The sequence below is a fragment of the Penicillium taxi genome (assembly GCF_028828555.1).
Source record: "Penicillium taxi strain IBT 34144 chromosome Unknown utg000002l_segment0_segment0, whole genome shotgun sequence".
In the NCBI taxonomy this organism is placed as follows: Eukaryota; Fungi; Ascomycota; class Eurotiomycetes; order Eurotiales; family Aspergillaceae; genus Penicillium; species Penicillium taxi.
Window position 1 is genome coordinate 4033939 of NW_026643204.1, and position 18925 is coordinate 4052863.

Here is an 18925-nt window from a genome sequence, read left to right on the forward strand (position 1 = left end):
GAATGTATCTCAATCCACGAATTTCTTTCCACCATCTCAACAATCTCCTATATCCTCTGACCTCCCTCCTAATTCTTTAATCTCTTGTCCGATGTTTCCACCTCAATCGCCAACCTTGTCAAGCCTATCCTTGAGTAGGATACCAAGTTTTTCTTCTACAAGAGCAAAGAAGCCTGACTCATGGGTATGGGAACATTTTGATGTTCATGAGTATGAATCCATATGGGAATGGAAAAACAAGAAAAGGATCAAAGTAACGGCACATGATGCCAAAATCAGTTGCAAACTGAACGTTGAGGGTAAACCATGTTTAACCACTTGGGTCAAATCAAGCCTACAAGGATCCACATCCGATCTAGGTACTCATCTCAAAAAGATTCATGGAGTTTTGCCCCCTGGAACCATGCTTCCTCCTGAACAAACTACTCTTGACATTTGGTCAAAGAGTAAAGCCAATTTTTCACAAGAACAAAATTCATATCTGTTTCAGAATTTCATCATTGATTGTCAGTTACCATACAGAATCATTGAACAAGAGTCTTTCCTAAGCTTCATGAAACTCCATAAAGTTAAGCTTCCTTGTAAGTTGAATCTATACCCATGCCATGTATATTATTACTAATTTTAATTTAATTCTAGTCAATTCCCACAGAACCCTTCAAAAGAGCCTAATTAAAAGGTTCCAAACACAGTGCATGAAGTTAAAACAAGATCTTCTTGAAACTTGTCAAACAATTTCTCTTTCACTTCATTGTTGGACAAGTACAAATTGTATCCCTATCCTTGCAGTGAATGGTCATTGGATCACAGAAGACTTCTATTATCGAGAGGAAATTCTCGAGCGTATTGAAGTTAAGGGTTCCCATACTTCTGCAAATTTGGCTAGCCTGGTCTTTGATCTTCTTAAGGATCTTGACATTTCTTCAAAATTGCTAGCTATTACATGTGATAACTCTACTAATAATGATGGTATGATAGTCGATCTGGCTTATCAATTATCATCTTTGAAGAAAAACGACCGGTTTACAGCTGAACATGGCCAAATTCGATGCATTACTCATGTATTGAACTTGATTATGAAAGATTTCATAAAAGCGTTAAAGAGTGGGACAACAAAGGAGGCGAATGAACAACTAGAGGAGTACAAAGAGTCACGAACTCACCCTGAACGAGATGAAGAACGGGATGATATTGGAGGTGGGAGTGCACTTGCAAATATCCGAATTCTAGCTATCTATATCCAACGAACATCAGTTCGACAGACTAGATGGGAGTCGATTTTTGATACCTACTTCCCAAACTCACCTAAAAAGCTGATTGAGATTGATGTTGAGACACGGTGGAATTCAACCTTTCGAATGTTACAAGATGCTTTGAATGTAAGTCTGACTTATGTCTGATCTATGTCAAATCTTTACTAAGTTTCACAGGCGAAAGAAGTTTTAAATCATTTCGTTTTTCATGACACCTCATTTAAACCTTTGGCCTTGAATGATTGGAACGAACTTGTTTATCTTGAAAAGATTCTGGGCAAGTTTGAGGCTTACACACTGATGGTGTCAGAAGATTCGCCACGCTTATCCAATATTGTTTATATTTATTATGAACTTGATGATTTACTCCATCAAATTGAGGATCGATCGCATGTATTTTCAGATATACCCCTTTACATCGCGCAGGCTGTGAAAGAGAGTATTGCTAAGTATAATAAGTGTTATGATTTGATGGGTGCAAATCTTACTTATTATCTTAGTATGGTCGCTCAACCTGCAATCAAAAGGAGAATTTTGGATGAAGATCTTGATAGTGAATCTGCCCAGATGATTATGGATACTATCTCAACATATCTTCATTCGCACTATGGAGGGAATAGGAGAAAAATCACATCTCCTCCTCCTAATCCTCCTGTCGCAGAAAAAGAGCCAACCGACAAACGGCGAAGGATCTTCGGGCAACGCAGAATTTTGGATAGATTGAAGACAGCTGGAAAGTTGAAAGAACCAAAGCAACTTGATATCGACCTATATTTAGCTGAGCCATCTATTGATGGTGAACATGAACAACTTATTGAAGATGCACAGTGGGCTTTGAACTGGTGGCGGGTGAATGCTCATCAATATCCTTGTATGGCTGAGGTAGCCAGGGATTATCTTGCAGTTCCGTGCTCTAAAGTCTCTGTTGAGCGATCATTCAATACTGAAAGAGATATTCTTGGAGTACGTCGACATCGTTTGAGTGGTGAAAACTTACGGGATCCTATGTATTTAAAATCTCAGATGCACGCGCAATAGTTATGGTGTCTAATTTGATTTTTGACTTGAATTAAGCATAGTTCAAACATAAGCAAAAGATAGGAAATTCTAGAATCGGCAATCTTTACGTTCGCGGCGGCAGACTTCTTATAGTTTTGAAGTTCATCATGATTGGCAGACCTTATAGACTCTTCCATTTTATACAATGGGCCGAAGCTCCCGAGGTCCGAGGTCGTGATTTTGCGAATATTTTCAACTAGAACAAGTAAAATCTAAAGTAAGCTGCCCATTTCCATTGCTTTGACCGGTGAACGTCTTCATAATGATTTTGCATTTTTGAGCTCAGTCATTGCCGCGCGGTTTGAAGAGTGCCCACTTATTCGGAACAGTGTTATGAATGGACGTGACAGTATGGTGATTCCTACACAGCTAGCAAATTTGACTAGCAACTTGACAGATTTTTAGCGAAGGACAGAGAAGGAAAGATCTCAGAGAATATTTATCGATCGTTTCTCAAAATAACCAGGAAAACCAAAATAGCAACCTCAAAACGGAAGATAAGAAATGAATCAGGGGAAGGCACACTTGACCTTTAGGAGGGGGTACCTGCTTTTCAGCATGTCCTGATAAACAGAATTGAGCGAAAAACTTCTATCTTTAATTTGGGGATTTGAAGCCAGTAATGAGCTAAGCAGCGGTAACACTACTAACGTACACTTGTTCGTCGGGCCTGGTAGAGGTTCTCGTGTAATTAATGATAGGACTTGGGAGATGAGGTATCCTCAGGTGGAACACCTTCTTGGTTGAATACTAGTACGGGGACATACTTGGCCGCTTCAAGGTGCGAATCGTCCTCGTTCCCTGGGCTGTAAAATTATTATTCTGGACATTCTTGTGAATGAATCCAAAGTAGTGGAGAAATATATCAAAAGGTAGATAGGCGAAGTTCACACCTTCAAAGTACCGGACTTGTCGTAATTGATCTGAAGGACATGCCAATGTCAGGGTGCAAAAGCCGAAAGGAGAAACACCTAGCTATAGAAATTTAAAGTACCAAATTGATGTCGGTAGGAATCCCGAGAACGTGCTATCACATACTGGGAAGAGAGAAGTATCCTTGAACTCTTCTTGGTTCATACGGTTTTTGATGGCCTGTGCGGCACAGAAAAGCTCGTTGAAGAGCATTTCATCAGGTATTGCCCGTATGCAGTGTTTAGGGTGAGCATAATATGTGGATATATCGTCTCTGATTCGGAATTCCACTCGCGTTCGTCGTGAACTCTCCAGCATGGAAGACAGGGGACTGTCCAAGGAGGAACCCTTTTGCGCTGTCGTAGAGCGGATTGTAATGTCTAATTCCATCATAGACTAGAATATGTAATGGGTATTATAAACAGGTCTTTTGAGCTTACCCAAATAGCACCCATGAAATACGATCCATAAAAAGATCATACTCTTTCTTCTTCTTTTGAAAGAGACAACCATCACAGAAGTGGAGATAGATTATGACATACTATGCTCTTTGGCAATACTTAGTGGCCCGAGAATTTCTCCTGCCGGTTTCTCTTTGGTCTTTTTCCGAGTCTTGATATCTTATTTCTATAAGATGGAAAGTTGTATGCAAATGGACTGTGGTATATCTCGTCAACTTCGTGGTAGATGTCATCATCGTCATAAAGTTCTCCATAGAACTTTCTGAACTCGTCCAACTGGAAGGGCTTGAAAAAGCAAACTTTTGACTCAGTAAAATTCGAGTCGTTTGGGTTGAATAGTTCAAGACTAACACCAATGCTAGATATGTCGTCGCTGGTGTAGGCAGATTTTGGCTTAGACTTGAGTTCTTCCAGTAGTTCTGATACTGCTCGCTTGTACTTTTCTCTTAGAAGATTTCGCTCATCCACCTGATCTTCTTCTCGGACAGTATTATTCACGGAATTCATGATGAAATTTCCTGTGACAGGAAATATGTCGGGGAGTTGAAAAATGAGTGGAGCATAGAAAGTGGTAGTATAGAAAGTGGAGATTATAGATAACGACTAACTGTATTTGCTTTAGCGCATACCATAACTGGACACTTTTTCAACAACTTAGTTGTCATGCTTTTTGTAATCCTACTGAAAACGATAAATGGCTCCAAGACAGCCATCTTGATTGAGCTGGTAAATAACCTTCTCACAAGCCACTGATTGTGACTCTTCCTTTCCTGGCTATAATCCCAGATATCATTCACTGTAAGTTGTATATGTTTCATGGTTGAGAATGATTGCATTAAATATCGAGCCGGCAGGAGGTCCATGATGGAAATCGGGTCCGTGACTTCATGGTATTTTAGGGGAAAGCTGAATTCTCTGGTACTGCGTCAAAGAGAACTATTCGGAGCTCCTTCTTTTTCTTCCTCTTAACCTTTGTTGGTTGCTTTACTCTGTGATATTCATAATGTGAAATTTACATCTCTTCTTCCTAGATTTGTGGAGTAAATATTCGCCTTTTCCATGTTTGAATAGATTATCATCAGCTAATGCATAATACCATTTTTTCCGCCAGGTATGTTCTAGATAAAACCACACCGTCTTTAAAATCTCATGGCAAAGACAAACAGTAGTTAAATATCTCAAGGTAGCGATACATTCTGAACCATATGAAATTGCGGTCTTTGCCGAGATAAAGATCCTTTGGGACGAGTGCCCTTCTCGGAAATGAAAGAAGTTATTCGGGATATATTTGATGCAGGTGTTCCAATCATTATATCTACACATTATTACGCGGCGAACGAAGTTGTAGTTGGGAATCGGACTTGAATTCATAACTTTAGGAAGGTGATAAATTCCTAGTAATCAACGTCGGAAACAAATTCTCTGATGGTAAGATCTTCGAATGATCTATGGGGGGTCATAAAGTTACCGTGTACTTTGATTTCGTTGACGCAAATTGTGCTTGTACGAACCCAAAAGGTACTGGAAGTTTGATTTGTACGTACTTGATGGCAAGAGTGATTCGATGTCGAGCTAATGCGTTAAAGGCACTCCTTTGAGTGTTGGAGAGGTTGAAATCTTCATGCCTCAGAGAGAGGGTGCTTTCTATGATGCAGCTCACGGTAAAGCTGACACCGGTGATATGTCACTGCAGTTCGAAAATTTATGAAAACGGAAGGCAATTAGATAGCCACTAAAGCAGCACGAATGTTTTGGAATATGGCCACTTGATGGCTTGGGTGGCCTTGTGTGTAGATCGAAAGTATTTTGAAAGTGATAATACCAAGGAGCCATCAACTCTAGAGTAGCAGTGAGATCAGGTCGATGCAATGAGATAGATAGTTGCTACAGATGAATTTTCCCGTACAATTTCTTTATCAATTTCTAGTATAGGATTGGGATTGAACGTATATAAGTAGAGTTTTTACATAATTTCGTGAGAGCGAAATCATAATGGCCTTTGGTCGAAGCATTCGGATATGAGTGCAAGTATTACCCTTAACAACTCAAGTCAGTGCAATCAGATCAAGACGTGAATCTCAATGGTTTCCTTTTACATCAAGACACAACAGACTGTGAGCTTAACATTGTCCAACTTTCCTTGATCTCTCCCATATTATCCGCCTTCGAGATCGGTTGCAGCTGCTCAGAATCGACCACCCAGCTAAAGCTTCACCCTGAAAAGTTTCTAGCCAATAAATCCTTTGTCTATTATCATGAAAGCAATGCTAGAATTCTCATTCCACCTCCAGATGGCGACAACTCAGAAGACCCCATATACAAATCAGTAATGAATGTCCATGCTTTGTTCGCTTCACTTGAGGCATCAATTCTGAATTTGCAAAAGTCATGGCCCAATACCACCCCAGCTCTCTCTAAATAGAAGGACAGCTACATAGAATGGGTCCGTTTGTGCCGAGAATACTGTCAATAATGTTGCATCTCACGTCACAGGCGGAGATTTGTCTGGCCCCGTCCATACCCCCTCAGCCTCCTCGATCAGGTGCTTTCGGATGTGTTCTCTGTTGCGTTTTTTGGCAAGTACATTTAATTTTGACAAGTTCGCATGTGCAGGTAAATATGTGTAATGAGTGAGAGTGCATTGAGCTCGATAAAGTGAGCTTCTCTTAGTCATTTCTTTCGTTACGCCTCCGTTTACCCCGAAGGTATAAACAGCTTTACTTGTTGATCACTACAGCCATGCAGCACGATTCCCCCTCATCAATGATATATTGCGCTATTTTTACGAAATCCGCTAAGCTTTACCGCTGACGGACTTTAGTCTTCCAAGGTTTCTTCATACATCTGTAGATCACACTAGCGTATGGCGCAATATACAAATGTCCCATCGGCCTCCGACGGCACACGATTTTTGGTTGCTTTAGTGACTGTCTTCAGTCATAATCAGCCTATTATTTGATTCTTTTGAATATTGAGGTTGCATCGATATTACTGTCGCAATATGCACGACTGGTGAGAGGATGCACTTCTGAGAAATCGGACCTGCGCTCAACTCAATAGACCTAGAGTCGGGTATATAAAGCTCAAGCTTTGAGCTATTTCTATTCCCCATTCCAACATCTGAACAATTATCTTCTCTAACACTTCAATTTCGAACAAAGCCTTCTGCTTCACCAAGTCCAACCTTGACAATGAAGTTCTCTACCGTGATTCTGGGCAGTGCTCTTGCTGCCACTGCTCTCGCTGCCCCTTTGACTGCTCAGCGTCAAGCTCGCACTGAAGCTCGTCGTCTTGCTCGTGCTGAGGGCTCAGTAGTCCAGCGTCATAGCAACCCCCCTACAAGCCAAACACCCAGGAAGTCCTCCAGCTCAACAAGACTTCCCACGTCGAATACAGCTCGAACTGGGCTGGTGCCGTCCTCATCGGCTCAGGATACACCAGTGTCACCGGTCAATTCACTGTGCCAACCCCCAAGGCTCCAAGTGGCAGCAGCAGAGGAGATTACGCCGCCTCTGCATGGGTTGGTATTGACGGCGACACCTGGGGCGACGCGATCCTTCAAACCGGCGTCGACTTCACTATCTCGAATGGTGAAGTCAGCTACGACGCCTGGTACGAGTGGTACCCTGACTACGCATACGACTTCAGCGGCATCACTATCTCCGCTGGAGATGTCATCAAGGTGACTGTGACAGCTAAATCTAAGTCGTCTGGTACTGCGACTGTTGAGAACGTGACGACAGGAAAGAGCGTGTCTCACACTTTCTCTGGCAATGTTGAAGGTGACTTGGGCGAGCTCAATGCCGAGTGGATTGTCGAGGACTTTGAGGAGAACGACTCTCTCGTTAACTTTGCCAACTTTGGCACTGTTACTTTTACGGATGCGTCGGCTACTGATAGCGGTTCCACTGTTGGTCCATCTGGTGCTACGATCATTGATATCGAGCAGAATGGTGAGGTTCTTACCTCTGCCTCTGTCTCTTCTGACAGTGTCACTGTTACCTATGTTTAAGCATAGAATTATAAACTCAATGCTGTTGATTGAACGATTGATTTGCATTGAGGGCATAAGAGAGTGGAGAGGTATGTGGCAGTATGGGGGGATAGGGGTGCCGGGCATGTCAAGCAAGAAGGAAAGGGGATAAATCTGATTGATTCACTTACTGTGTAACCAAAGAAAGCGGATTAGCTGTCAAGTCTTAATAGCCAATTGTCTTCTGGAAAAATGAAGCCGAGAAAAAAACTTCCGTCCCATGTAAACCATAGTCTGAGTAGATCTGCAATTTCAATCAGAACCGACAGATGGTGAAATTAGTACTTTGGGACTTTGGAGCTGCAAACCTCGACATGGACTGTTTATAGGAAATTCCCAACCTATAAGCTCTAAATAATCGGTTAGGTTTGCAGGGATCTTTTACTGGAAACATTGCCATCACCTCTGGCTTGATGGTTGCAGCTTCGTGGACGTAATCAGTATCCAAGCCAGGGGTCTCAGTCACTTGTCTTTGATATATTCATATGCTTTTCCTAAAGCCTCTTTCCACCAAAGAAGAGGTGAGACGTAAACTCCTCAGGTGGAACACATTCAGCCATAAAGTTTTTACCAAGCCTCCGATAATTGTCATAGTCATCGTCGGGAACGTTGTCAGCAGCATTGTCAGAAGAGATATGGGGAACAACGCCAATAACATTGCTAGGAACATCATAGCCAAGATAATTTGCATTGGCTAAGTCAATAAACTTCACACATGGTGTGTCGTTATGTTGTAAAATTATGAGGACATTTGGCAGGTGATCCTCAGTGATATGCATGATGGCAACCTTTTTTTTGTCGATTCGACTGTCAACATCATGTGGCATTGGGTCTGGAGCAATGTGAGGTTGCACAGAGAATTTTCAGCCAGGGATGCATGGCATAGGAAATTTACTGTCCTCAGAACTCTCTTCGAAGGATTCCAATATATCGCAGTATGGAACGTAATGACGAATTGAAGGATTTTTCCAAACAGGACCACAGCCAGTATACCAACCAGGGAATTCCGTTCGGAAAGGAAACTCTCAGAACCCAGGCTTTCCTGATGTTGTAAATCTATTGGTTTTTATTCATTGTCCGAACAATCCATAGACTATACAGTTAAATCGACGTGGTATGGAATGGCTTTGGAAAGCAGATTATCAGGATGGGGATTCGGCTGATATTGCGTCTCATCCTCAGCCGATGGAAGCGAGTTTATGATTGGAACTAACTTGATAGATATATTCATTTCTGAAATGAGTTAATTTGGGTTCACTGGAACCTGTTGTAAGAACAGTGTGGTGAAAGGGAAGATATGAATGTAAGGAGATGAATGTGGAGAACAGGGCTAGGAGTGATTAGATGATAGTGCTACTTACTTACCAACATTGAAAAGACAAGATGCTCGTCGACTTGTCAACTCAGCTTCTTCCGTCAATCACGACATTAATGCAATCACTAAAACCAATGTTTATCGTGTGTTGAAACCAATATTGAGCTAACAAGCATGGCCTTTGAGATTATTTATATCTGCTATCTTCCACGACATGCTGAGGCTATTGCTCGATTGTGTTATGAATCGCTAGGAAAAAGGAAATTATCAAGGAAGAATAAAGATGTCCTTGTATCACTAGCTGTTGTAGCCGGTCATATTGAGGTGATGGAATTTCTGCTCGATGCAACAGATAATCAAATCCCAGCAGCTGAAGTCTCAATCCACCACCTATTCAGACAGCACTCTAACTCCGAAAGCAAACACTAGATCTTTCACTTACTGGAACAAGGAAGTCCATTCGATTGGACAAGAGAAAATATTGCGAAGGCTGTGGGATCGACTGATTCCCGAAACATAGCTCCTGTGGTGATGTAGGACTCAAGATTCTTGGCGCGTACACTCTCATCGTCTGAAACATTGCGTTCGTGAGGAATTGATGAAAGATTTGTGTTTCGTATTTTATTGCTCGTCAGTCGTAAAATCGATGGTATCAAAGAAAGCTCTATGTTCAAACGCCCAGATAGTCAACCCAACCATTAAATGTACAACGCTCTAGGACTTGAGTAAATCCCCATATCAGCCAACCAACTCATCGGGAAGGACATCTTCGGGGTTTTCTCCAACTGCTTGACCAACAGCTCGAACAACCCGCTTGATAGCTATCGAAGCCGGGCTATCTGGAAAATTGTCCACAAAGCTTTCTCCGTAGTCGCATGCCATACCAACGCGAGGATCCAAAGGCACAGCGCCCAAGAAAGGAATGCCCATCTTCTTGGCCAGCCGACGTCCACCACCTGTTGTAGCACGGAAAATCTGCGACTCATGCGTGCAGGAAGGACAGACAAAGCCAGACATATTCTCCACAAGACCCAATATCCGGATACCAGCTTTGCGACAGAAGTCGATTTCCTTGCGCACATCCAGCAAGGATACCTCTTGCGGGGTGGTCACAACCACTGCGCCGTCCACACCAGACTCCTTCAGCAAAGAGTTTACTGAAAGATGCTCGTCCGACGTACCAGGGGGCGTATCGACAATAAGATAGTCGAGTTCGCCCCAGTCCACGTCCTTGAGAAACTGTTTGATCAAGCCATTCTTCTTGGGTCCGCGCCAGATAACAGCATCATCCCGATTCGGCAACATGAACTGCACACTCATGGCGCCTAGGTTGTCTGTCACCCATACAGGACTCCAGCCTGCATTACTGATGTGAATCGTCTCCGCCTCCACGCCCATCATCTTCGGAATCGAAGGTCCACAGATATCAGTGTCCATGATACCGACCGTTGAGTCAGGGTTTGCGGCAAAGGCATGTGCGAGCAGGGTGGAGAATGTGGACTTGCCCACTCCTCCTTTGCCGGATAATACGAGGATCTTGTGTCGGATTTGGGAGAGGCGTTCGGTGATGATTGAGATGTCGGGGTCAGGGCCTTTGGGTGCAGAGGCGCAGATCTGTTGGTTCGGGCAGCCGGCACATGCGTCGCCTTGGCCTGCTTGTTCTGATTCAGGACCAGGACAGTGCTCTGGAACATGTTAGTGCCCGCTCAACTTTCCCCGCATGGGTCGTAACTCACCTGGTTCTGGGGCTACGAGGTCGGGGGCATGTTTTGAGGGTGTGGCAAATGATGCCCGCTCATTTGGCTCCTCCACGTAAGGTGCCATCACGATTGAATTGATATAAACGGTGGAATGTCTCAAGAAAAAAAAAAGACCAAATAAGTGGCGGAGGAGGTTGATTGCTAAGCCGAGGCTGACTAACCGCACGGCGAGGATTGGCGTGCGGTGTCGGAGTGTCTATTAACGTCTGATATTCATTTTTGAAAGTGAAAAACAACATCAAAATCACTGTTTGTACTTCAGGTAGTTTTTTCATCAGGAATTATCTCTTGAGGGGCTAACCAACTAAGCCAAGCAATTTCGTTACCCAAAGACAGAAATCCCAAGGGAAAAAAGAATTCTTATAGCCTTTACTTTTTCTGTACACCCGTTGCATTTTTACATAATTTCAAGCTGGTCGCCCTCCAGCCAAACATCGCCTTCCGCGAAAAATTGACCGAGGGCGCTTATTCATTTATTGTACATACTAATATTTACTACATCGACAATCATCGTGTTAGAGGGTTCTCCGGGAAATCAGACTTCAGGCGTGGCTTATTTCGGAAATGCAGGATCCATACAAGGAGATACCACTCAAAGGGGACAGAGAAGTATGTATGAAGTGCACACGTAATTAACGCAAAAGCCGAAAACCACGCAACATCGCCTGTGCAAAATTCGCGCTAATTAGTCAAATTATATATAACTAATTCTATGGCGTCATGTTATATCAACCAGCAATATCAGATCTTTTAGATTCTATTCTACTTTAGGTAAGGAGGGAAAGACAAGTTCCATAAGACTATGGGTCGATTTGACTAATTTTCTACTTTAAAACTGCTACTCAACGCGAACCCGGAAGCTGTCAACATGCCAGATGATCACGATGATTCAGTCTTCCATTATGCGATGAACACCAGATTACCCCATCTCGTAATACTGTATGCTATCAAGTTTCTCTTGGGCGCCAACCCACTTCTTAGATACATTGAAAGCACAGAATAGCCAAGGCTCAGTAGTGATCGACAAGGCTCAAGATGCTTTTGTGAGACCTGAGCAGTTATCAGAGCTACTTGAGACCTTACTATGCAGCGGGGCCGATGCCCGTTTGTGCGATAGTAAATATTGCAACATTCTATATAAACTGTGCAGTTACAGCTGGGCGGAATCAATTACCCCTGTTTTCTTGACCGCATGTTGGGTTGGTTGATGTGAATGAAACTGATGCACACGGCTACACAGCATTGCATTATCTAGTGAATCATCTAGATCAGGTAAATGCTGCTCACCATATCATCAGCTGGGGTACGAATGTTAATGCAGTTGACCAGAAGGAGAACAATCTACTTCACGAGATGAAGGGGACAATTTTGATAGGCGGGTGAAAAGAGAGTGGTTGAGCCCATGTTATCATCCTCTTCTTCGTCCTCGCCATCGCCATCACAAAATTCAATGTATGCTAAGAAGCTTTGGAAGGTTGAAGATTTGAGAACATTATGTACTTACGACTTTTTTTTCTCGCCACCCTAACACATATGATCGTCGTTTTCTGACTCTTGATCTGACATTTTTCCTTTCTTGTCGTGGTATTTGAAGCTCTTTCGGCCTCATACTCAGTCTCAACATCTTCAAGTCAATCAATGTTAATAACAGCTCCAGAAATAGTAAATGAATGAGAGAGTTCAAAAGTATGATGGATCTTCCATGGCACTAGATATCTGATGAATTGTTGGTGATCTCTTATCGGCTGATAAGGAAGTGATGACCAAAGGTACGTAGGTGGAGATGGATGAGATGGCATCGGGATCGCTTAAATCAGCTAAATTAGCTAGTCTCATTCTGAATTTTAAGTGAAAATTTATGTGGGTCAAGAATAAAAGAAGTAAATGGTACTTACTGTGTATTCCAAACAAAAAGAAGTATAAAAGTGAGTGAAAGAGTGAATGAGCTCACTTGAGATTCTTACATCATGAAATGCTGACTCAGTCCCGCGTCACCAGCCTCAAGTTCAAAACAAAAGACCGCATCATCTCCATACCGCCTAATTTTACTTTCCTTTGCTCGGTCTATTTTTCCCCTTTGTGCTTGGGGTGAATCTCTCTTCATATTTTGCTGTCTTTACAAACAAGAACGCATATCTCAACTTATTCCTCGCATGCTCGAGACGCCACTACTAGCAAGGAGAACATGTCCTTGACAACTTCGGCGATCACTGCTGCATGGACTGCTCTCGCCGAAACCTCAGATCCTGACAGTGAGCGAAAATGGGGAGATCAGACCAAAGCTCAGCGTGATCTGTACACCCAATTCGTCATTAGTTTCGCTATCGGCTTGGGCGCATTCTTAACTTTCTGCGTAGGCTGGCCATGAAGTTCTCTGCAGCTCCTTTTTACTGACCTTGATGTTTATTTAAGGTACTAAGACCAAAATGGACAGAACTGTATGCTGCGAGAAGAAGACAGCGCAATGCAGCCTCACGACTACCTGAACTACCGGACAGCTTCTTTGGTTGGATTCCCGTTTTACATCGAATCACCGAAGAGGAAGTTCTGCACTCGGCCGGCCTAGATGCATATGTCGTGAGTCCAATGAAACTATTAATCAGAAAAAAAGGACTGCTGACCAATATCTGCTGTAGTTTCTATCTTTCTTTAAATTTGCGATCCGATTCCTGACATACGTATTCGTCTTTGCTGTCGGCGTCATTCTGCCCCTGCATTTCAAACACACTGGAAATTATGGAGTCCCTGGGTGGGACAACGATTCACCCATCAACGAAACTTTCGTCGCATTGGGGAAGGAGGTAGAGAAACCTATCACAGACCCCCCGTACTTGTGGATTTACGTCATTTTTCCATACATCTTCAGCGGCTTGGCCATCTACTTGCTATTGCAAGAGACAAACAATATCATCAACGTCCGTCAAAACTATCTCGGCAATCAAACCAGCACAACTGATCGAACTGTTCGTCTTTCTGGAGTTCCACCGGAATTGCTGGCCGAAGACAAGGTCAAGGATTTTGTGGAAGGACTTCTAGTGGGTAAAGTGGAATCTGTCACATTATGCCGAAATTGGCGCGAGCTGGACACCCTCATCGATAAGCGAATGAACATGGTTCGTGAGCTGGAACGTGCATGGACCAAATACGTGGGATATAAACACTCACGGAACGATGGCAATACACTTCCATTGACCCTTCAGCCGCCACGCCCGGTCAATACTTACTTCGATGAAGATGATGAGCGGTCTAGGTTGCTGGCGGATGCACAGCAGTCAAATGGATATCGACGTACCCATGAGAGACCCAAAGTTAGAATTTGGTATGGTCCGCTCAAGCTACGATTCCGTTCAATCGACGCCATCGACTACTTCGAGGAGAAGCTTCGGCAAATTGACGAAGATATTCAGAAAGCCCGGGATAAGGAGTATGCTCCTAGAGAAATTGCCTTTGTGACTATGGAGTCTACCGCCGCCTCTCAAATGCTCGTCCAAGCCATTCTTGACCCGCACCCCATGCAAATGTTCGCGCGGCTTGCCCCTGCTCCGGCGGATGTAATTTGGAAGAACACGTATCTCTCCCGCTCACGGCGAATAGCACAATCATGGTCCATCACAATTATAATTGGATTTCTGACCGTATTCTGGTCAGTGCTTCTACTGCCGGTCGCTACTCTCTTGGACCTTGAGACTCTTCACAAGATTGTGCCTCGACTTGCCGATACTCTTTCCCTTCATCCCATCTTGAAGTCTTTGGTCCAGACTGGTCTGCCGACATTGGCCTTCTCGCTGTTGACTGTTGCTGTTCCGTACTTATATGGATGGCTCTCGAACAACCAGGGTATGATGTCCCGAGGCGATGTTGAACTATCTATCATCTCCAAGAATTTCTTTTTCTCCTTCTTCAACCTGTTTCTCCTCTTCACTGTCTTTGGAACAGCTAGTGGATTCTATTCGTTCTGGGAAAACCTCCGCGATGCATTCAAGGATACTACAACTGTCGCCTTCGCGTTGGCTACCTCTCTAGAAGGATTGGCGCAGTTCTATATCAACCTTCTGATCCTACAAGGACTAGGTCTATTTCCTTTCCGACTTTTGGAGTTTGGAAGTGTGGCCTTGTACCCGTTTCAGCTCCTCAAAGCAAAGACTCCTCGTGAATATTCTGAGCTGTCTACACCCCCCAAATTCAGCTACGGCTTCTCGATTCCCCAGACAATCTTGATTTTGATTATCTGCATCGTGTACAGCGTTTTCCCAAGCTCATGGTTGATCTGTTTCTTCGGTTTGGTCTACTTCATCATCGGCAAGTACATCTACAAGTACCAACTGCTGTACGCCATGGACCATCAGCAGCACTCAACCGGACGTGCCTGGCCAATGATCTGCAGCAGAGTTTTTGTCGGCCTGGTCATGTACCAGCTAGCCATGATCGGAGTCCTGGCTTTGCGCAGAACCACTACCCGCCCTCTTCTTCTCCTCCCACTTTTGGGTTTTACTGTATGGTTCAGCTACTGGTTTGCTCGCACCTATGAACCACTCATGAAGTTCATCGCTCTCAAGAGTATCAATCGGAACGATGCTGACTGCGTCAACGGCTCCCCTTCGCTTTCGGGAACCTTCTCTCCGCCCTCGGGCTTGGAACGTGATGCGCTTCCAATTCAAATTGGCGGGCACGATCTTGGGCTTCGCTTGAAGAAATACGTTAATCCGTGTCTTATATTGCCGCTGCGAGATGCTTGGCTTCCCGGTCGTGCTCAGATTAGCGAGAACAATGCCACCCAGGCTAATGTCCGAGCCAGTGTGTGATGATTTTGTCGTCTACCAAGCATGGCCCTGACCTTGTGACATCTCAATTATGAATGCTAATCATTCAGACCCATTCATCCTTCCACTTTTCAATTCCCTTTTCCACTACCCTTCCCCTTACCATTCCCCTTACCATTCCCCTTACCATTCCCCTTACCATTCCCCTTACCCTTCCCCTTACCCTTACCCTTCCCCTTCCCCTTACCAAATCCCTTACCCAATCCCTTACCCAATCCCTTACCCAATCCCTTACCCAATCCCTTACCCAATCCCTTACCCAATCCCTTACCCAATCCCTTACCCAATCCCTTACCCAATCCCTTACCCAATCCCTTACCCAATCCCTTACCCAATCCCTTACCCAATCCCTTACCCAATCCCTTACCCAATCCCTTACCCAATCCCTTACCCAATCCCATTCCCATTTTCCTCCCCCTCCCATCTTCACTCTCGTTATTGCCCTCAAATTGGCATTTTCTATAATCTCCATCGCATCGACCTAGAGCATCAATCTTTGATCTCTGATGATATACGACGTTAATGCCTACTTTGATACCTCACTTGCATTCTTTACATCGCCTGATTGTTGATCTCTCTCTCGTTTATCCAGCCGTTTATAAACTTCGATGCCCCATTCAGTATCTCGTTCTGTTACTCTATTTCTTTCCAGAGCAGCTTTCTGCTCTCGATCTCTTGTCTCGATTTAGGATGCCATTTCTGGATTTCTTCAACTCTGTGACATTATCGAACTGTAAACATAGCTGTACTATATGATCTCAATTTAATTCACCCGATCTACATTGAAACAACTGTCTCAACCGTCTTGCCACCTAGAATGCTCGATTCTTTTGCTGGATAGCATTGTCAACGTGGTATGATTCCAATGTCCTATTGAACAGGACCAATGATGCCTTATACGTATTCCTTTTCTTGGATTCTTGTTGATGAAGCAATGGGTAATCGCCATCTTCCTAGTCAGATTTAACAGTCTCGAGCACGCACGCACTTACCCAGTGGAAGATAGTGAATCAAGAAATGCAGCACATTAAAGAAATCACTACAACTTCCAAGGTTAAATGCGCGTAAGATTCGATACCTCGGAATCAACTATTTATCGCTATGATTGGAGAATGGACCGACGAAAGCAGGTCGACATGATTTCTAATCTGTAAATCGACCAGCATCGTCAGATGTAGTCCCCGCCAATCACCGTGACCAAATATGACGCCATACAAGCTTTAATGCCTCAGGCAACAACAAAAGTTCACCATCCGCGGGGAAATGATATAACGGACGACTTCTCCAATAATCGACTCCCCGCCTCTCAATTAACAATTTCATAGTGTCGCAATGCATTCATTCCAAAGCGCTGTGCGCCAAGTCCCGTTCATGCCCAGAGTGCTTCTGCGGCGACCAAATGAACACATTTCCAAGCTTGCTTGCGCGCGGCCATTGGCGTATACCCGGTCATTACACGCCGTGCCACCTCGAAAGTCATCAGTTACTGCACAGTCGACCAAGGATTCCACAAACCCGGCCATGTCATTCCCTTGCCTCGACGCCCAGGAGGCCAAATCCGCTCTTCTCTCCACCCGATCGCTGGAATCAGGGCCCGAACCTTCATACACAACTGGTCAGCATGAGCAATACCACTGCGACAGTCCGCTGCTCCTAGACTGGGGTGGCGTTCTTCCAGAGTTTGATATCGCCTACGAATCATGGGGTGAGCTGAACACTGACAAGAGCAATGCCATCCTGTTGCACACTGGATTGTCAGCTTCCAGCCATGCCCACAGTACAGCATCAAATCCAAAGCCTGGCTGGTGGGAGAAGTTCATTGGACCAGGTCTGCCACTCGATACGGATAAATACCACGTTATCTGCACCAACGTGCTCGGCGGCTGCTACGGCAGCACCGGACCGTCATCAATAGACCCTTCAGACGGCAAACGATATGCGACACGATTCCCGATCCTTACCCTGGAAGACATGGTGCGAGCCCAATTCCGACTTTTGGATGGACTGGGTATACAAAAACTGGCAGCGTCGGTCGGATCCAGCATGGGCGGCATGCAGAGCTTGGCTGCCGGTGTTTTATTCCCAGACCGCGTAGGGAAGATTGTCAGCATCAGCGGTTGCGCACGAAGCCACCCATACAGCATTGCCATGCGGCACACACAGCGACAGGTGCTTATGATGGACCCGAATTGGGCACGTGGTTTCTACTACGACGCTATCCCGCCCCACCACGGTATGAAGCTTGCGCGTGAGATTGCAACAGTCACCTACCGCAGTGGACCAGAGTGGGAGAAGCGGTTTGGCCGCCGTCGCGCCGATCCCAGCAAGCAGCCCGCGTTGTGTCCCGACTTCCTGATAGAGACATACCTCGACCACGCTGGCGAGAAGTTCTGTCTGGAATATGATCCTAATAGTCTGCTCTACGTCTCCAAGGCCATGGACCTGTTTGATCTCGGATCCACCCATCAGACCGAGACTCTGAATCGTCGTGCGGAAATAACAGCCCGTATTGCCCTTGGAGATATCTCTCCCAGCGTCTCAGACTCCGCTTGTAGCCTGACCCTCCCCGACAAGCCATATGAAGAACAACCTGAGGCGAGAGCCTCTGTGCCAGCATCCGATCAATCCTTCGCGTCTGAAACACCCCACGGCCCGCCTCAAGACCTCATTTCCGGCCTTGGAGCACTGAAGAACCACCCCGTTCTAGTCATGGGCGTCGCAAGTGACATCCTATTCCCGGCATGGCAGCAAAGAGAGATTGCTGAGACCCTTCGCGAAGGCGGCAACAAGACTGTCGAGCACATCGAACTCGGGGAAGAACTCTCTCTGTTCGGCCACGACACTTTCTTACTTGATCTGAAGAATATCGGTGGTGCTCTGGCCCGATTCCTTCAGTAGAGCTTCAACTATTGGGATAACATGTATTAACCTTAGATGTGAATTCTTTTCACCATGTTTTTGTATCATATTGCCTCGCAGCGTCGACTGTCAAAATATTGCATTCTTGGCGTTTCTTTCCCAGGATCATTTGGCCTTTCTTGTTTATAATGTTATAACAATCTACATTTTTGCTTTTTTATCACTTCTGTAAGTCAAGCACTTGGTTGCGCAGCTTGCTAACATCGGAGTAGGAGTGTAGCTTCAGGTGGTCTATGAAGAGTATGTTTCTGAATATATTATATCCTCGATGGCAGATTACGATGTTGACAACCTCGGTGCTTCAAAACAGACGCAATTGATAATCGTAGATTCAATGGCTCCACTCTATTATTGATATCAGCCTACAGCTCGAAATAATTTATTTACAGGTGA

At 44.6% G+C, this 18925-nt stretch overlaps 7 protein-coding genes across 7 annotated transcripts; 4 read left to right on the forward strand and 3 right to left on the reverse strand.

Annotated features, from left to right (window-relative positions):
- Nucleotides 1-1076: 1076 nt before the first annotated feature.
- N7495_003444 (hAT family dimerization domain-containing protein) lies at nucleotides 1077-2291 on the forward strand (the record flags this gene model as incomplete). Its single annotated transcript, XM_057206113.1, has 2 exons — nucleotides 1077-1379; nucleotides 1431-2291. The coding sequence occupies 2 exons, from the start codon at nucleotides 1077-1079 to the stop codon at nucleotides 2289-2291; spliced, it is 1164 nt and encodes a 387-aa protein (XP_057066720.1).
- Nucleotides 2292-3003: 712 nt separating this feature from the next.
- Nucleotides 3004-4192, reverse strand: N7495_003445 (uncharacterized protein; the record flags this gene model as incomplete). Its single annotated transcript, XM_057206114.1, has 4 exons — nucleotides 3004-3118; nucleotides 3217-3287; nucleotides 3351-3604; nucleotides 3883-4192. 4 exons carry the CDS (start codon nucleotides 4190-4192, stop codon nucleotides 3004-3006), a joined length of 750 nt encoding a protein of 249 aa, XP_057066721.1.
- Nucleotides 4193-6876: 2684 nt separating this feature from the next.
- N7495_003446 (A4/G1 family peptidase) lies at nucleotides 6877-7697 on the forward strand (the record flags this gene model as incomplete). Its single annotated transcript, XM_057206115.1, is given in 2 exon segments — nucleotides 6877-6996; nucleotides 7014-7697. The coding sequence occupies 2 exon segments, from the start codon at nucleotides 6877-6879 to the stop codon at nucleotides 7695-7697; spliced, it is 804 nt and encodes a 267-aa protein (XP_057066722.1).
- Nucleotides 7698-8212: 515 nt separating this feature from the next.
- Nucleotides 8213-8545, reverse strand: N7495_003447 (uncharacterized protein; the record flags this gene model as incomplete). Its single annotated transcript, XM_057206116.1, has 1 exon — nucleotides 8213-8545. The coding sequence occupies one exon, from the start codon at nucleotides 8543-8545 to the stop codon at nucleotides 8213-8215; it is 333 nt and encodes a 110-aa protein (XP_057066723.1).
- Nucleotides 8546-9771: 1226 nt separating this feature from the next.
- Nucleotides 9772-10857, reverse strand: nbp35 (Fe-S cluster-binding ATPase; the record flags this gene model as incomplete). The annotated part of the gene is made up of 2 exons (XM_057206117.1): nucleotides 9772-10718; nucleotides 10770-10857. 2 exons carry the CDS (start codon nucleotides 10855-10857, stop codon nucleotides 9772-9774), a joined length of 1035 nt encoding a protein of 344 aa, XP_057066724.1.
- A 2121-nt stretch (nucleotides 10858-12978) lies between these two features.
- On the forward strand, nucleotides 12979-15595 carry N7495_003449 (putative DUF221 domain protein; the record flags this gene model as incomplete). The annotated part of the gene is made up of 3 exons (XM_057206118.1): nucleotides 12979-13146; nucleotides 13206-13370; nucleotides 13430-15595. The coding sequence occupies 3 exons, from the start codon at nucleotides 12979-12981 to the stop codon at nucleotides 15593-15595; spliced, it is 2499 nt and encodes an 832-aa protein (XP_057066725.1).
- A 1350-nt stretch (nucleotides 15596-16945) lies between these two features.
- On the forward strand, nucleotides 16946-18511 carry N7495_003450 (homoserine O-acetyltransferase family protein; the record flags this gene model as incomplete). Its single annotated transcript, XM_057206119.1, has 1 exon — nucleotides 16946-18511. The coding sequence occupies one exon, from the start codon at nucleotides 16946-16948 to the stop codon at nucleotides 18509-18511; it is 1566 nt and encodes a 521-aa protein (XP_057066726.1).
- Between the last annotated feature and the right edge of the window lie 414 nt (nucleotides 18512-18925).